This window comes from Gymnoscopelus braueri, assembly GCF_963280865.1.
Source record: "Gymnoscopelus braueri genome assembly, chromosome: 16".
Lineage (NCBI taxonomy): Eukaryota > Metazoa > Chordata > Actinopteri > Myctophiformes > Myctophidae > Gymnoscopelus > Gymnoscopelus braueri.
In genome coordinates, this window is record NC_137616.1 from 7,466,008 (window position 1) to 7,483,507 (window position 17,500).

The 17,500-nt window shown below is 44.3% G+C and overlaps 1 protein-coding gene across 3 annotated transcripts in view; it reads right to left on the reverse strand.

The window, feature by feature from the left end:
- Positions 1 to 17,500, reverse strand: part of ino80 (INO80 complex ATPase subunit) — a 202,127-nt gene that overhangs the window by 136,499 nt on the left and 48,128 nt on the right. For all 3 annotated transcript variants that reach the window (XR_013934768.1, XM_080453862.1, XM_080453861.1), the window contains exon 28: positions 4,805 to 4,932. Coding sequence is in view for 2 of the 3 variants with exons in the window: in XM_080453862.1 (XP_080309988.1) it covers positions 4,805 to 4,932 (128 nt within the window). In the remaining variant the exon portion in view is untranslated. The remainder of the gene's footprint in view (positions 1 to 4,804; positions 4,933 to 17,500) is intronic.

A 17,500-nucleotide genomic window follows, 5' to 3' on the forward strand; every position in this document is an offset into this window, starting at 1 on the left:
ACTAGTGAGGACTTTTGACAAATTTTCCATTGATCACAGCACAGTCATTCCTTTTAAGGTATAGTTCACCCAAAAAATGACTTATTTTTAATCAATTACACCCCCCATGAAGCCTTGAATTCATGGAGATTTTAGTTTTTCTTTAAGCCAATAATTTGATGCCTGCGGAAAGATGCTAATGCTAACTCAAAGTTGATACTTTGAGTCTCCTACCGGAGCCGCCACCGCTCATCAAATTATTGGCTTAGGAATGCGAGAAAAACAAAAAGATCTCCGTGAATTCAAGTCTCCATGTGGTGTGTAATCAATAGGAAAAAAAGTCATTTTAGGAGTGAACTATCCCTTTAACATCTAACCGTAAAGGGGGATGAAACCCTCGGCTGATAATAGTAGTTTTTTTCCCGGTTCAGCTTAAAAACTACAACAGGTCAATAACATGGCAGCCAGGATCAATGAACGTCTCCCATCAAAATGACCTATTCTTAATTACTATAAAGGTTTTTCATCTGCATTCCATGTGTGAAAGGTGCTGCAGAAAGATCATTATTATTATTAGGGACCGGGCAGTTTCTCTTGTGTTTCTTTCTTCCAACCAGGCACACTCCATTCCATTTGAGTTATAAACCTGTAAGGGTCCATTTGGTTCCTTACCATCTATCATTTAGCTGGGGGGGGAGCCCCCTGGAACCCCTTCAAGGACCCTGAAGAACCAATGGTTTAAATGCGTAATGGATGGAGGTTGTATTGCGTTATCGCGACTCCTATCCTGAATGTCACCTTCGGTATGGCGATTTGGACGTGAAGGAAAAAAAGTGGATTTGACAAACTAATTGGCTGAAAAGCGCATCTCTAATCTGGAAGTACTTGATGCATTTCTCTGGCTTATTTTGGGGGGTGGGGGTGGTGGGTGGTGCTGGCTGGCACCGTTCTGCCAGCGTAACGTGAGTCCCCGCCACAGGGCGATACGGTTAAGGCAGTCTAAACAAACACAGAGGCAGGGCGCAGTTAAAATGGGAACGCTGTCTATATAAGCACCGAGGCCTGGCCGTCTCTAATAGGAGACTGCTGACAGAGAGACAGAGACAGAGAGGAGACAGAGAGGAGACAGAGAGAGAGAGAGACAGATTTGACAATGTCGTTCTCCATCAGACCACCCAGAGACCCAGTGAAGATGGGCTCCCCATAAATGTGATGTCATTCTGAAGAGTTGGTCGCCAACTGGCCACCAAGACAGTGACGACAACTCTCTCTCTCTCTCTCTCTCTCTTTCTCAGGACATATCGTTGCAGTCGGGCAGAAACCTCTTATCTCCAATTTCTCCATGTTCTAACTTTTTGTGTTTTTTCGTAAATTAACGCCCTACTTGATCATACTATAGTGTCACACTAAAGCATCAAAAACAGCAGATCTACAAGCTCGAAACACGGCACGAAGCAACACGTTTTGAGCTCGTCAATCTGCTACTTTTGCCATTTCTTTATTTGAATCCTGAAAAGTAACAGTTTTGGACATATGAGGTTTCCACCCGACAGAGACGATATAGTAAATTAGCTCCATGTGGAACAAGTGGGAGAGAAAATAGAAACTGGCAGCTGGGTGTAAACAGTCTAACCCACTGGTTATCATCACCAATGGTCCACAGTCCACTAGTGGTCCATGGCATCATTACTGTGGTGGTCCATGGGAAAATAGTACAAAATGTGTTAAATGCATCAACCAGAAAAGCGCGCTCCTCCAAGGGCAGATCTCCTCCAGGCAGTGTTGCCATGTCGGCTTATTATAAGCGACTTTGGGCTTCTTTTTCTGTAAAGTGTCTTGTAAATATTGGCAGTTGCGGGTTGCGTTTTTGTATTTTTACTTGTTTCTGAAGTGTAGTTGCTTTTTTTTGTTGCTTTTTTTATTATTTAAACCAGTGGTTCTCAAATATTTTCACAAAAATGTTTTGTGCCAGGGAGCATCTGTGTTGTTTCAAATGTTTAAAAAATATTCAAAATATTCCACATTTTGCTAGCTTATAATGCTGTTTGACCATGTAATTACCCTGGCCCTCACGGCATATAATATTCTGCATATATTGATAATGTTCTCATTTCTATTTTGCTTCTTTCTATTTCTCAGTTTGAATTTCTTTTCTCTTTTTCTTGTCTGTTTGTATTTTAATATGCTCTGTGCAGCACTTTGGTTCGACCTTGGTCGTTGGAAATGTGCTACATAAATAAAGCTTGATTTGACTTGATTTGATTCAGGCTAGTGGATAAGATGTTTGGCTTCAGCGTCTCTTCCTGTGCGGGAGGGAGACCTGGGTTCAAATCCTGGGCGTTACAAATATAATGTATAGTATAGTTGTGGTTGAGGTGGGGCGGTATTTGAGCATTGTTCGAAATATGCTATAGACATCCATGGTTTCTATTAAGTCCATTCATCTTAGTGACGCTAAAGCTGAATATATCTAAGATTAGAATTTCTAGACGGTTGTCTTCATTGTGTTTCGACGAGTGACAAACTCAATCAAAACCCGACGCGGAAACAAAGTAAAGAACCTTAAAAGGTGTGTGTTGGGTGTGACGGTGGCATTAGCCATTAGCGTAGAATCATGGGCATGGCTAAGCTGGGTGTTATCAGCAGCATCTAAAAGCATTCCCAGCGCTGTGTATTTCCTACATGAGACATTCCCACTGTTCCCATAGCCTGTCCAGACACACAGGAAGACAGCCCTTAAGCACCTGGGCTGGGCCCAGTCTGCCCTCACTATTAGACTGGAGCTGGAAAAAACCCACTGCTGGAAGACCTACTCAGATTTGAATAAAAAAACCTGTTGTGGAAGAAGTACTCAGATTTGTACTTATTGTAACACATGATCTTTTATCACTTAAAGGGATAGTTCACTCAAAAAAAATATTTTTTTCTATCGATTAGTCACCCCATGGAGACTTGAATTAATGGACCGGTAGGAGACACAAAGGAGACTCTTTGTGTCTCAAATTATTGGCTTAGGAATGTGACAAAAATAAAACATATCCAATGAATTGAGTCTCCATGAGACTAATCGATAGAAATTTTGGGGGTGAACTATCCTTTTAATGTATGTTTTGTATTAATCATCTAAATATGCAAAGTAAATAAAGTAAAGATGTCAAATTGTTGTAGTGGAGTAATAAGTACAATATTTGCAATATTTGCAAATATTGTACAATATAAGTACAATATTTGCAATATTTATAGAAGTATAAAAAAAATGGACGAAAAAAAAAAGTACAGTACAGTAGAGTAATAACTTTCCACCACTGCTACTGGTGACCTCACTAAAGCTCCAATGATGTGATGTCACCAGTTCCTGATGAATAAGCTCAATTTCGGTGACAGAACAGGACGCCACCAGTTCATTGTTGTTCTGTGGGAGCCGTTAGTGTGTAAACACTTCCTATCTGAGCCTTTCAGCTCGACACCAGCAAACCAGAACACAAACCAACACATTCAACACCAGTGGTGTAAAGGAACTAAGTACATTTACTCAAGTACTGTACTTAAGTACAATTTTGAAGTACTTTTACTTTACTGGAGTATTTCCAATTTTCAGTACTTTTACTTCTACTCCACTACATCTCAGAGGCAAATATTGTACTTTTACTCCACCTATTATTTGAAAACTTTAGTTAATAGTCGCTTTGTAGGTTTTGATTATTATTACAAAACATACATTATACCCACTTCAGCCCTATATACATTTCGGCCATTTGAAAATAGCAGATCTACAAGCTCACAATGCGTTGCGATGCGACGCATTGCGAGCTTGTAGATCTGCTTTTTTCAAAAGATTTTTATACCCTTCATACATTTTGAAAACATGTGAAATGGGACATTCTGCATAATGAGTATTTTTACTTTTGTTACTTTAAGTCCATTTTGATACCAATGCTTTTGTACTTTTACTCAAGTACATTTTGAATTCCGGACATTTGCTTGATACTTTTACTTAAAGTAAAGTAAAGAATGTCAGTACTTTTATCACCACTGGTCTGTCTGTCTGTAGTAGCAGATCTACAAGCTCAAAACGCGTCGCTTTGCGCCGCGTTTACGAGCTAGTGATAAGAGGTTTCTTGGCCGACAGCAGCGCTATCTATCTTTTGTGTTGCATGTCTCTCCTGTCTAACAGAGAGGCCCCCTCACCCCGTGCCCTCCCTCGTGAACCCCCTCCTCTCCTCTTACTCCTTGCCATCGCTCTCCCATCTGTCTCCCTTGCCTGCAGATGAGGCCCTGCCTGCTAATTAGGGCCCTGACCTGTTAATTAGCCCGCTAATGAGAGCAGTTAACGAGGGACAGGAGGTCAGGACTCCTCCCCGACACGAGGACAGACTGTCACACTGGTTGACTGACTAAACAAGAAAAGGAGGCTCTCTCGCTCTCTCTGTGTGTGTGTGTGTGTGTGTGTGTGTGTGTGTGTGTGTGTGTGTGTGTGTGTGCGTGCGTGCGTGCGTGAGTGCGTGTACTTGTATTATTATACATGTTAGGGCCTGGTCCTCACATGAGAAATTGTTGTTGTTTTATTGTTAAAATAAATAAATAAAAACAAAAAACCACAAAAAGTTAAAATATGGAGATAAGAGGTTTCTGCCCGACAGCAACAAAGTGTCAGCAACAATGTGCCTGAAAATGCATGTGCGCGTGCGTGTGTGTATGTGTGTGTATGTGTGTGTATGTGCGTGCGTGCGTGCGTGCGTGCGTGCGTGCGTGCGTGTGTGTGCGTGTGTGTGTGTGTGCGTGTGTGTGTGTGTGCGTGTGTGTGTGCGTGTAGGGTATACAGTACCTCCAGCAGGTCGATCATGCGGGTCATCTGGGAGTAGATGAGCACACGGTGACCCTGGGCCTTCAGTCTGCACAGCAACACATCCAGAGTGTGCAGCTTACCGCTGTCTGTGATCAGACTCTCCTTATCTGAGAGAGAGACACCCAGAGAGACAGAGGGAGAGAGAGAGAGAGAGAGAGAGAGAGACTTTAGATTTTTATTCATAAGAGTGTTTGCTACATTAGTTCTTTCAAACGATCAAACACAAACTACAATACAATGCGACAAAAAATCTTTTTAGAGCAACACATCAACAAAAGTGATTCCCATATCGTTTACAGAAAAAAGTACACATTCATAGAGAGAGAGAGAGAGAGAGAGAGAGAGAGAGAGAGAGAGAGAGAGAGAGAGAGAGAGAGAGAGAGAGAGAGAGAGAGAGAGAGATCTTAATTGACCCATTAAGACCTGAGGCCGATTCTACAAATGCCTTCTAAATCAGTAGTTCTCAAACTACTGATGAAATATGGAGATTTCTGGACCCGACAGTGACGATTACAAAACCTGCAGTCCCTGACCACAGTAATAGAGAGAGAGAGAGAGACAGAGAGAGAGAGAGAGAGAGAGAGAGAGAGAGAGAGAGAGAGAGAGAATAATGTCTCTGTCAGGGTGGAAACCTCATATGTCCAAAAACTGTTACTTTTCAGGATTCAAATTCAAAAGAAGCAAAAAGTAGCAGATGTACAAGCTTGTAGATCTGCTCACTTTTGATGCTTTTGTGTGACGCTGTAGTATGATCAAGTAAGGCGTTAATTTACCCTCCAAAAAAACAACACAAAATGTTAGGATACGGCGATAAGAGGTTTTTCTGCCCGGCAGCGACGATATAAAGTGTGATTTACAGTTCATGTCACAACTGGCCGCGCTGGAGCACCAATCCTCGGTGACAGTTGGTCTCTGATGCCCCATCAGGTGACCTCCAGGCCGCCATGATCACCGATCAACAAGACCCTCAAACGAGCTTAGCGATCTGACCCTGTGGTCTGCCGTGCCACGAGGAGTTAACCTCAGCTGGGACAATGGTCCAGAGAGAGAGAGAGAGAGAGAGAGAGAGAGAGAGAGGAGGGGGGCCAGCCATCGACCTGCTGACAGGCTCACGGTGGTGGTTGACTGCTAGGGGTTCGTGACCCCTGAGCACGGGGGATGTGTCCGAGGTCAAGAGGTCAGGGGGCCGGGGGGCACACGAGACTCCCTGTGGGGGAATGGGGGGGACGGAGGGAGGGGAAGGGGGGGAGCGCGCTCAGCTTCGACACTTGTTCACTGAAACCCTTCTGTGCCGTAAAAAAAGACCCCCCCATTCTAACATGTTTCTGTGTCCTGAGATGTATACGGCGTCGTCAACTAGACGGGCGTCTGGTAAAACGTGACATATGTCACACGACACAAAGAGGCTGTGAGGTCATGGCAGAGCAAAGGGAACGACTGTGAGTTGCTTTATGAAGATGGTTCAACTATCGGTTCACATTGAAGAGACATTGAAGAGACATATGGGCCCTATCTTGCTATAGTGTAATAGCCGATCTACATGGACACGTTGTGAGCTTGTAGATCGGCTATTTGAACTACTTTAAAATGTTTTTAAAAATAGTAAAAAATTGCTAAAAGGTTTTGGCATAAGGGGTGAGGCGGCGCAAGATTGGGCCCATAGTTTCTATGACAAGAATCACTTTACCTTTACATGCAAATGCGCCCAAAGAAAAACAAACAAACATGACTTTTGTAAAGCCTTAAATATTTTCTGTAATAATCTTGTTACTTGTTATATAATACTATAAAATATAGTATATTTATAATATTTAGGTTGTGTTTAAAGATGTGCATCGTGTAAAATTATATAATTTGAGTTGATGTATGTAACATTGGAATTTCATTAAATGTTGTGTGTTGACGACACAACTACTACTACAGCAACTGCAAAAATGTAGACATCGAGATAATGACAAATTTAAAGACATTTTCTTGTGCAAACCAAAATATACTAGACAAACAATTTACTGTGTAACTCGAAGAAGCAGCTGCTACAAACCTAAGAACTAACTGGTCTCTACACAACTCCGAATGTCTATAAATGGAACAGAGTTAAATTAACACAGAGACATCCCATCGACTGCTGTTAGCCGCAATAGCACACATGCTAATGTGTACTCCGGCTGAACCTTGAGCTCTGACCCCAGTGTGTGCGACACCCCACAGAGGTCACGTCCTGCCGAGGTGTTAAAGAGGAACTAATACAACAGATGAAGTGACTGCGGGGACCCACTCTGGGGACGGACCAAGGCCCGCTCACCTCTGGGGTCACCGCCGAGTGGTGTCAGCTTGTCGAGAACACACACACACACACACACACACACACACACACACACACACACACACACACACACACACACACACACACACACACACACACACACACACACACAGAGCCTGTTCTGGTTAGCAAACGTACAACGTATACTAATGGTCAAATAAGTGCATCCAGTAAGTTCGAGATCTCTCGCCATAAGACAGTCAAATAGTTACTAGTTACATAGTAGTAATTACATATCGTTGCTGTTGGGCAGAAACCTCTTATTGCCACATTTTAACTTTTTGTGTTTTTTCATAAATTCATGCCCGACTTGATCATACTGATACTACAGCATCGCACAAAAGTATGAGGTTTCCACCCGACAGAGACGATATATTATATATAAGCTGAAATCCTGAACAGATACGGTCCACACACACACAATTGCGTGCATGCTCAGACACACACACACACACGAAGCCAACCACATAAGACTGATATTTACTTTGGAATCACATGGAGGAGAGGAGAGGAGAGGAGAGGAGAGGAGAGGAGAGGAGAGGAGAGGAGAGGAGAGGAGAGGAGAGGAGAGGAGAGGAGAGGAGAGGAGAGGAGAGGAGAGAAGAGAAGAGAAGAGAGAAGAGAAGAGAAGAGAAGGATTTGGGCAGAGAAAAAAACAGGGGGAGACAGAGAAGGAGAAAGACACAGATTGAAAGAGACTGAAAGAGAGACAGAGACAGACAGAGAGAGAGAGACAGAGACTGAGAGAACATAGGGGGAGAGAAGCAGAGAGAGAGTGACTATTCAGAGCACACAGAGAGAGGAGTGGGTCCGTATAACGTTGTGGTCACAGATCCAGTAAGTCAGTATTATTCGGTGGTGATGTTGTGGTCTGGACCAGTCGGGGCCCCTCGTCACCGCGGTGCCAGGCTAACCAGGGGCCCCCGTGCGTCGCTCCACTCACTGGAGCCATCCGCCGCCCCACCACCAGCGTCACTCTCCCAAACGCAAACCCACCGGCTCTCTGGCAACGCTGCAAAAATACTTTTCTATAAGGCTAAATATTGTTCAAACCCGTCATTCTGCAGCCGGGGAGCACATTATAAGCAAAACCTCCAGACGCCTTCCTCAAAGTCATATTTAAAGATGGGTTGTTTTTTCAGGGGGGGGACCACATGAATTTGGTCGATATTGAAATAGTCGAGGAGCCTGTGCTATAGAAACCTCTCTCCCCCACTTAAATTCTAGCTCATTGGTCTATTTTCTCCTCCCCTGTTTACAAACATTGGAGTACAAAGTCATACTTAGCATACAATAAAACAGCCTCCATCCATGCCAGTGGTTAACGCTTCGTGGTGGGAGGCGTCGCCGGGCCACCGAATCCCCAAAGAAGTGCATTCAAGAGTTATTTTTTACCCCGTTTCTGACATGGTTTGTTACCAGGAAGTGATCTTATTGTTAACTGGAGGAAGTTTTTGCAGGCTCTGCTACCAAACCACATTTGCCCTATTTTATACTTCATCGCTCAGAGGTGTCGTGTGGGGAAAATAGCTCACGCACGCAATTTTTTCACCCAGCAGTTTGTTGTCAAGAATACAGCCCAAATAGGTAACCTCTTCTTTGTTTAAGATTACTATTATCGTCAACTCTGACCTTGAAATCATTTGCATTGCTAAGGGTATGTTTGGACCCAAAAAGAATGGATTCTGTTTTACCGAGGTATAATGATGTTTTTTATCGGAAAGCCAAGTGCAGATTTTGCTGAGTTCAGAACTGAGGGTTTCCTCAACTTGCACGAGATCAGAGAACAAGAACAAATTGCAGTTATAGGCTGCTTTCATGTCGTTAATGTATAGAAGGAACAGTAATGGCCCTAGTATGCTTCCTTGGGGAACCCCACAGTTCACTGGGAGGGACGAGGACAGGGTTCCATTGACATCAACCACTTGTTCTCTACACTCAAGGTATTGGAATTGGAACAAAACCAATCGCCTTCGGCTTATTCAGCAGAATTGAATGGTTCACAATGTCAAACGCCGTTTGGAGGTCCAGCATGACCTTGCTGCAGTATTTGCCCAAGTCTACTTCGCGCTTGATGTAGTCGGTCAAATACAGCAGACAGGTGTCAGTGGAGTGGGATGTTCTAAAGCCAGATTGGAATTATTATTTTTTTGTTCTGTTGAGGTAACTGCTGATCTGTTTGTGAATTAATCTCTATAACCTTTGAGATGTAACAAAGGATGGAAACAGGGCGGTAGTTGCCCGGTTCTAATTCGTTTCCTTGTTTTATACAGAGGGGTTACTCTCGCGAGCTTGAATTCTTGTGGGACGTGACACTGACTGATGGATACATTTGTAATGTGGGCTACCATGGGAGCAATAGAGACGGCTGCGTCTCTGAGGAATCTGGTGGGGATGTTGCCATGGCCAGTGGGGCCTTGGTTGGCTGAAGGGCGATCAGCTTTTTTAGCACACCTTCAGTTTTAATCGATTTAAGCGAGAACTCGTTAAGTGAGAACATTAATGGCTTTTATTCTTAAGACTTGATTGAAATGTTTACATTATCTCCAAAGTCAATACGTTCAAGTGCATGAATAATTCATTGCGGTTGGCTAAAGATCATTGCACAATTAATAAGTTAAGTCGTAAATCAATTATTTCTCCAGGGGACACGTTCCCGTTTCACGTTCTTATCAGCCAACTTCTTTATTTTGCTGAAAAGAATTGAATTCCTAGTTAACAACGTGTCATGATGCAGTGAGTTGTTAGCTTGAAAATCTAATGTTTTCGTGAAGCGACGCCATCGTGTGATGGAGCATAAATTCATCAGGAGAGAGAGAGAACGAGAGAGACAGACAGGCAGACACTGAGAAAGAGAGGCAGAGAGAGAGACAGAGAGAGGCACAGAGAGAGAGAGAGGCGCAGAGAGAGAGAGAGACAGAGAGAGAGAGACGGAGATAGAGACAAAGAGAGAGACAAAGAGAGAGAGAGTCACAAAGACAGAGAGAGAGACAGACAGAAATAGAGGGGTGGTGGGGTTTATTCATGTATAAGTGCTCCATGTAGAAACAGTGTTGTTTCCAAGTTGTTCCTATCATGCCCTAAATAAAGCAACGCCAAGCGGAGGATGAATGAGCGTGGGGAGGGCTGGGTGGTCCGCCCCCAGTCCAACTCAACACTTATGGCTTATATAATAAGCTGCATGTGTGTGTGTGTGTGTGTGTGTGTGTGTGTGTGTGTGTGTGTGTGTGTGTGTGTGTGTGTGTGTGTGTGTGTGTGTGTGTGTGTGTGTGTGTGAGACAGCACGGCTCATTACAGACCATCGTAAAAAAGTCAGCAAATTGGTCGCAGCGGGCCAAATATGAAATGTTACAGGATTACGGGATTAGTGGCACGACCCCATTACCTGATCTTCGTGCAGCCTTTAAAGGAGTAATTCACCCCAAAGATTACTCATTTAGGGTGGAAAGATGCTAATGTCTCTCCAGTAGGAAACTCTACCGCAGACTCCGCCGGTCATTACATTATTGGCTTAGGAATGTGACAAAAAACCCAAAGGCTTCATGGGGTGTGTAATTGACAGAAAATAAGCAATGTAATGGGTGAACTACTCCTTTAAGCCATAGAGTGTAAAAAAAAAAAATATGTACGAAGGGAGCCATGAAGTCACCCATTGGTTTCTAGACCCGTTTTGAAGGCCGGCCATTAACTCATTCAGTGCCAAGGATGTGTAACACGTCCATTTTTTTCCAAAGCCCAGAGTGCCAAAGACACGTGTTGGGGAACAGATGGCGCTGTTCCCCAACCTATGAGTGATGCTATGACTTCTGGAGAAGAGTAGATCCGGAAATAATGGGATCACAACAAACCCAGCCCGTCCGAGCTAATGTTAAAGGATTTAGTTTCTCTCTTTCTTGTTTTTTTTTGCGTTTTTGGTGAGAACAAGCTATGTTAAACAGCCAATAACAATAATAACGGAGGGTCAGGTCTACTCCCACGTGAAAAGCCACAATCCGTAACTTTTGATGCAACGATGTATGGTGATTGCAACGATGTCTGAACTACAATAAAGATGGCGGTTCATGTAGTGTCCAAACTGGTGCGCCGTCGGCTTCAAATAACTTTATTGACATTGTCAACCAGTAGGTGACACCAGGGTCTCTGGATGTCTCAATGGATGAGTAGAGACCACCTCCAACCACTGTAGTGATAACATACTCTACCTTGCAAATAGGTTAAAATAACATTTTATTCATTAAAACATTGTATTTATGTGTGTGCTTTTCTACACACACAGCAATAATAACCTCAGTTCACCTCCTCCAGCAGATGAATGATGCAGCTGTGAGATCACACAACCTACACGCACACACACACACACACGTGCACGTTTTATTGCTTTTGCTATTTTTATTGCTTTATTCCCACATTATTGGCGTTGTCACCTTTTAATAACGTGATTGTTTTGTTGCTGTTATTGTATTGCTGTGTTGTTGTATTTACTGTTTTACAGATGGTGCTTTTTGTTGTACAGTTTTTTTTGTTTTTTTTTACGCTTAAAGCTGTACTACTTTCCTCTTCTACCCCGGATTTGAACCCGGAATTATGTTAATATATGGATCTTTTTTTTTTTTTTGCGATTATAGGCGATTAATCCGATTATGTAATAGTTGTGCCAAAAACAAACTCGTAAAACTTGTTTTGGAATAGCGCTATACAAATCAAATGTATATAATTATTATCTGATCCAATCAACCAGACTGACCAGCCGGCCTGCTGCTCCTTGCTTCAATCTTTACCCCCTGCTTCTCTCTCTCTCTCTCTCTCTCTCTCTCTCTCTCTCTCTCTCTCTCTCTCCTTCTCTCTCTCCCTCTCTCTCTCTCTCTCTCTCTCCCTCAGGACAGTGTAATGTGATCCCTGGCTGCAGGGTCCAGAGCAGGGGGTCTGACACGGTCCTGACCCAATTAAGAGCCCCTGCTGCCAGATAATGATCCCCCGACCGACCGGGCCCTGATCCGCCTGGAGCCCTGGTCCTGTTTGGCCCTCTGCCTGGTTCTGTTTGTACCCTGACAGGACCTGTTTGTACCCTGACAGGACCCAGAAAAAACAAGACAACGCACACAAGCCCTTACTGAGGCACACAAACTGATTTAGCTCCATTCATAAACTATTTACTGCCATTTTGGCAGTTTTTGTTAGTCCGTGAGCAAAAGGGTACAGGACCACGGGTCCATTTGGTTCCGTGCGCGGACGCTGGAAAGAGCACCCTGGTATAATATGACTGTGTCACATCTTGTTTTTATTTTCTCTTTATTATCATATCATATATCGTTGCTGTTGCTGTCTTAACTCCATATTCTAACTTTTTGTGTTTTAAATTAATGCCCTACTACTTGACCAATTCAAAATGGCATTGGCTTTCAAGATAGTCAATGGGGCTTAGCCCTCAATGCCCTCAATACCCTCATATCTGACTAAATACCTCACAAAAGTGAGCAACACCCACAGCCACAATACCAGAGGGAGCGTAAACAACGATCTGGTAACACCCTCCTATAGAACAAACTTGGGTAAATTCTCTTTCTTACAGCACTGCCACCACAGTGTGGAATGCCCTGACCCCATCCCTTAAAAAGTCTGGATCACTGGCTTCATTCAAAACAGGCCTGAAAATCCATCTTTCAGGAGGCCAAAGGGGGAGGTAAATCTCACTACTCCCATAGAGAGGTGATGGCATTCACTGCCTTGATGGTATTTTATTTTGGTTTTATTTTATGCTATGTTGATGAATTGAATACCTAGGACCTCAATGGAAACAAGTCCCAGGGGGACTTTTTTGTGTTATCCTAGCTCAAGTGTATAACTGTACCCGTAATGTGTGCATTTCTGTCTAAGTATTCAATCAATCAATCATACTACAGCGTCACACAAAAGTATCAAAAGTAGCAGATCTACAAGCTCGAACCGTGGCATGAAGCAACGCGTTTTGAGCTTGTAGATCTGCTACTTTTGATACTATTGAATTTGAATCCTGAAAAGTAACAGTTTTGGACATATGAGGTTTCCACCCGACAGAGACGATATACATATCATATGATATTATATGTTACATAAAAAAAAATACAAACATTTCTTGAAATTACATTTCCAGGGCCTATATACAGTAGCCTTCATATACAGGGAGAGAGGGTGATGAAGAGGAGAAAGGAGGCGAGAGTGAAGGAGAGAAGACAGAACATCAACACTGTATAATGAAAAAGAGAAAAAAAAGATCCCAGATGATGAAAGATGGATAGATGGTTATGTGAGATAGAGAGACAGATGGAGAGCAAGATGGAATGAGCGATCGGATCTCACTGTAGACCCCGCCGATCAATACGTCAATGGACAACACTTGTTCAGCATCGGCCTGGAGGAAATATTAACCCCGCGCCACGCAGCCATGTCCCCCCCCTCCCCCGCTAAACTTAATTTCCTATCGTGCGCTGAGGCCAGATGCTGGCACATGGACGTCTGATGTAATGACCCGTGTCGAGATGGACGACGATGATGAAGAACGCTGATGTCTCAATGTGACAATGTGTCCTGCTGTCTCTAAAGCAGCGGTTCTCAAACTTTTTCCATGTCAAGGACCCCCAAATTGATATGTGTTTGGCTGAGGACCCCTATCTGAAAAGATTTTGTGCCAGGGACCCCCAGAAGAGAAGATTTATGTAAAGAAAGAAAGAAAATAAATTCCAATCATATTCAATATGTTTCAGAAATGTTGGCTGAAAATGCCATTGCGAAGCCATTGCGTTGTTGTGAGCTTGTGGAACTGCTGTTTGCCCCAGAAAAGAGATGATGCTAAGGTTCAAGTGGCTAATGCTGTGTCATTAAGATAGATTACATGGCTCACAGATACAGTACAACACAATGCAGAAAACTACATACATGGAGAATGTCGCCCCCTACTGGACATTTAACTTCTCCTTTGGTTTTCAATGGATCAATCCTTACTCCTCTCTCCACTCATCTCCTCCCCTCTCCCCTCCTTTTCTCCTCTCCTCCTTCTCTCTCCTCTCGTCTCACAGCATATACAATACACAAAAACAATAACAACACAAAGCAGTGTGTGTGTGTGTCATAGTGTGTGTGTGTGTGTGTGTGTGTGTGTGTGTGTGTGTGTGTGTGTGTGTGTGTGTGTGTGTGTGTGCGTGCGTGCGTGCATGTGTGTGCACATACTGTACATACACACCCAGCAGACACATGCATCTATCCAAATCAAACACATACCACAGGGCGACACACTTACATGCATAAAAATATAAATACAACACATTGATGTTTGTTCTTCACATCTCACAAACACACACATTATTTTGTGGCTCCCTCGCTTCTAATTACGGCGCGCAGTGCAGAGGCCACACACACACACACACACACACACACACACACACACACACACACACACACACACACACACACACACACACACACACACACACACACACACACACACACACACACACACACACACACACACACACACACACACACACACACACACACACAGTATATTTCCGTCTGAGTTAGGAATGTTCTACAAATAACATGCAGCACCACTCTGCTTAAGCATCAGTTTGAAACTTTCATAGACGCCATTCATCAAAGTGCTTTGGAACCACTCAATGTGTCTCAAATGATACAGGCCAGATAGTTCATTCACTCTATTTATTTATTTAACTTTTTACCCCTTTTTCTCCCCATTTTAGTCGTTATGCCAATTAGTTCCTCCCCACATACATTTCTGTGTGTTGTCACTGCTGTTGTATCCTATACTGACTCACCTGCCAGTGAGGAGCCCCCACCGGGAGGACGTAGAACCTTCGTCCTACTCCTCCCGCGCAACACTCCCTGCTGACAGGCACCGCCCCCAGCCCGTGGGAGTACGTGCAGTGACAATTATCACCCTCCCCGCCCGGCTTTCCTCCCCCGAACACGGGCCAATTGTGTTCGTATAGACGCTCGACAAAGTGGTGGATTCGAACCCACAACCTCGGCGGTGGTGGGCGGGCACTTTACCACAGCGCCACCCGAACGTTCCAAGACCCACTGATCTAAATAGCAATGAGCGTGGAGCAGGCGCAAACCTCGCTCTTAAAGGTAATGCGAGCCGACACTCTGATTAATGTTTGATTAACGTGACGCCCCCAAAACACACCCATGTGCCCACACAATGCACCGTCTAACTAGCAATATTGGCGTGGACATGACAGACATACGCCCCCCCTGGTGCATTTTGCGCCAGGCTGCGTTTTTAGACCGTGCCATAGATGGTCTAAATAGGGTCAGTGGGTCTGAGAGTCCAGTTCTAACCGGCGGTTATTGTTGTTCCTCACGATAAGATGGCCGACCCCGATATCACAGCCCTGCAGAGTTACTCACGCCACGGCGCTCAAAAACAAACAGACGTTCTTCACTTCAGACATTTGTTCTGGTGGTGGTGGGAGGGGGAGTGTGTGTATGTGTGTGTGTGGGGCGGGGGGGCGTGGGGGGGGCACTCTGGGAACCAGTCTACTGTCTATTATATTATTATTATATCTACTGTCCATTATCTGGGCCTTGATGTGGCAACAATGTGTTGTGTTGCAGAGACCGTGGCACACTGTGTTGGGTCACTTCCTTCCTGTTCCAGGGCTGAGAACCAAACGTGGGAGAGAGGAGGAGGAGGCCAGAGAGAGAGAGAGAGAGAGAGAGAGAGAGAGAGAGAGAGAGAGAGAGAGAGAGAGAGAGAGAGAGGAAGAGACACACAGAGAGAGAGTGAAAGAGAGAGAGAGAGAGAGAGAGAGAGAGAGAGAGAGAGAGAGAGAGAGAGAGAGAGAGAGAGAGAGAGACAGAGAGACAGAGAGAGATAGAGAGAGCCACGGACACTTGTCAGCACTAAGCGTAGTGCTTAATTTGTGCTTGCTGAAAACAGCAGATCTACAAGGTCACGACGTGTCAAGGATGCGGCGCGGTGTGAGCTTTTAAATCGTCTATTCTGCGGTGCACGGTGCCGCCGTGCGATGAAGTATGAATTAGTCCTCTCTCACGATAAGAGTCTGGACACAGCTGAGTCAGTCTGTGCGTGTGTGCGTGTGTGCTTGTGTGTGTGTGTGTGTGTGTGTGTGTGTGTGTGTGTGTGTGTGTGTGTGTGTGTGTGTGTGTGTGTGTGAGCGACAGGGAGGAGAGGTGAGCGTGGGAGAGTTTACTAATGTGAGGTGAGAGACACCTTGTGAATGGATGCGATACACAGGCGGTACACAAACACACACACGCATACGCACACACACACACACCATCTATTAGCATTACCTAACACGCTAATGCTAACAGAGTACTGGAACAATAAACTTCAGCTAAACTTCCTTGCTTTGTCTGCCCCCCCCTCCTCTATACAAGTTCACAAGACTGTTCACACACACACACACACACACACACACACACACACACACACACACACACACACACACACACACACACACACACACACACACACACACACACACACACACACACACACACACACACACACACACACACACACGGTTGTCATTCCATTTTGCACATAAACACAGATAAGACATCACAGTGTTACACACATACTGTACAATTGCCTCTAATGTAATGAGTTTTATGTGTACTTTATGGGATATGATATCATAGAAAGACAGTAGGAAAATAGGAAATTGCATGAGAACATTAATTTAATATGACAGATCCCACCCTGACTGTTGGGTTTAATAGGCACTACAGTATAAGGACTTGACAAGCATAATTATTAGGATTGTTAATTGCCATTAAGCACTTGAACCCCAGCTTCCATATTCTGGAACCCCCCTGCAGTAATCTGATCCTAAGTCAGCCAAATCAAGCACCTCATGCTATTTTCTACTGATCAGCGCTAGGTAGGGGTCTTACAGGAGCCACATAAAGTGATAAATATCACACATAAAGATAAACAGAGGCGGAACCTGGAGTAGTAGAATCTGAGCCGACCCAGACCCGACTGACCACAATAAAACACGGACCTGTACGGGTCTCGACTCAGACATTGTCGGGTATTTTGGGTTCAGGTAGACCCGTGAAGACCTCTAGTTGGCAAGCCAGAGGGTCAGGGAGTGTTTCGGCATACTGAGACCAGCCAACAGCCTGGATATGTGTATGCACACATACACACACCATATATTCACATCATGTACTTTAATAGACACCTCTGTGACACTGAGACTCTGTGTGTGTGTGTGTGTGTGTGTGTGTGTGTGAGAGACTCTGTGTGTGTGTGTGTGTGTGTGTGTGTGTGTGTGTGTGTGTGTGTGTGTGTGTGTGTGTGTGTGTGTGTGTGTGTGTGT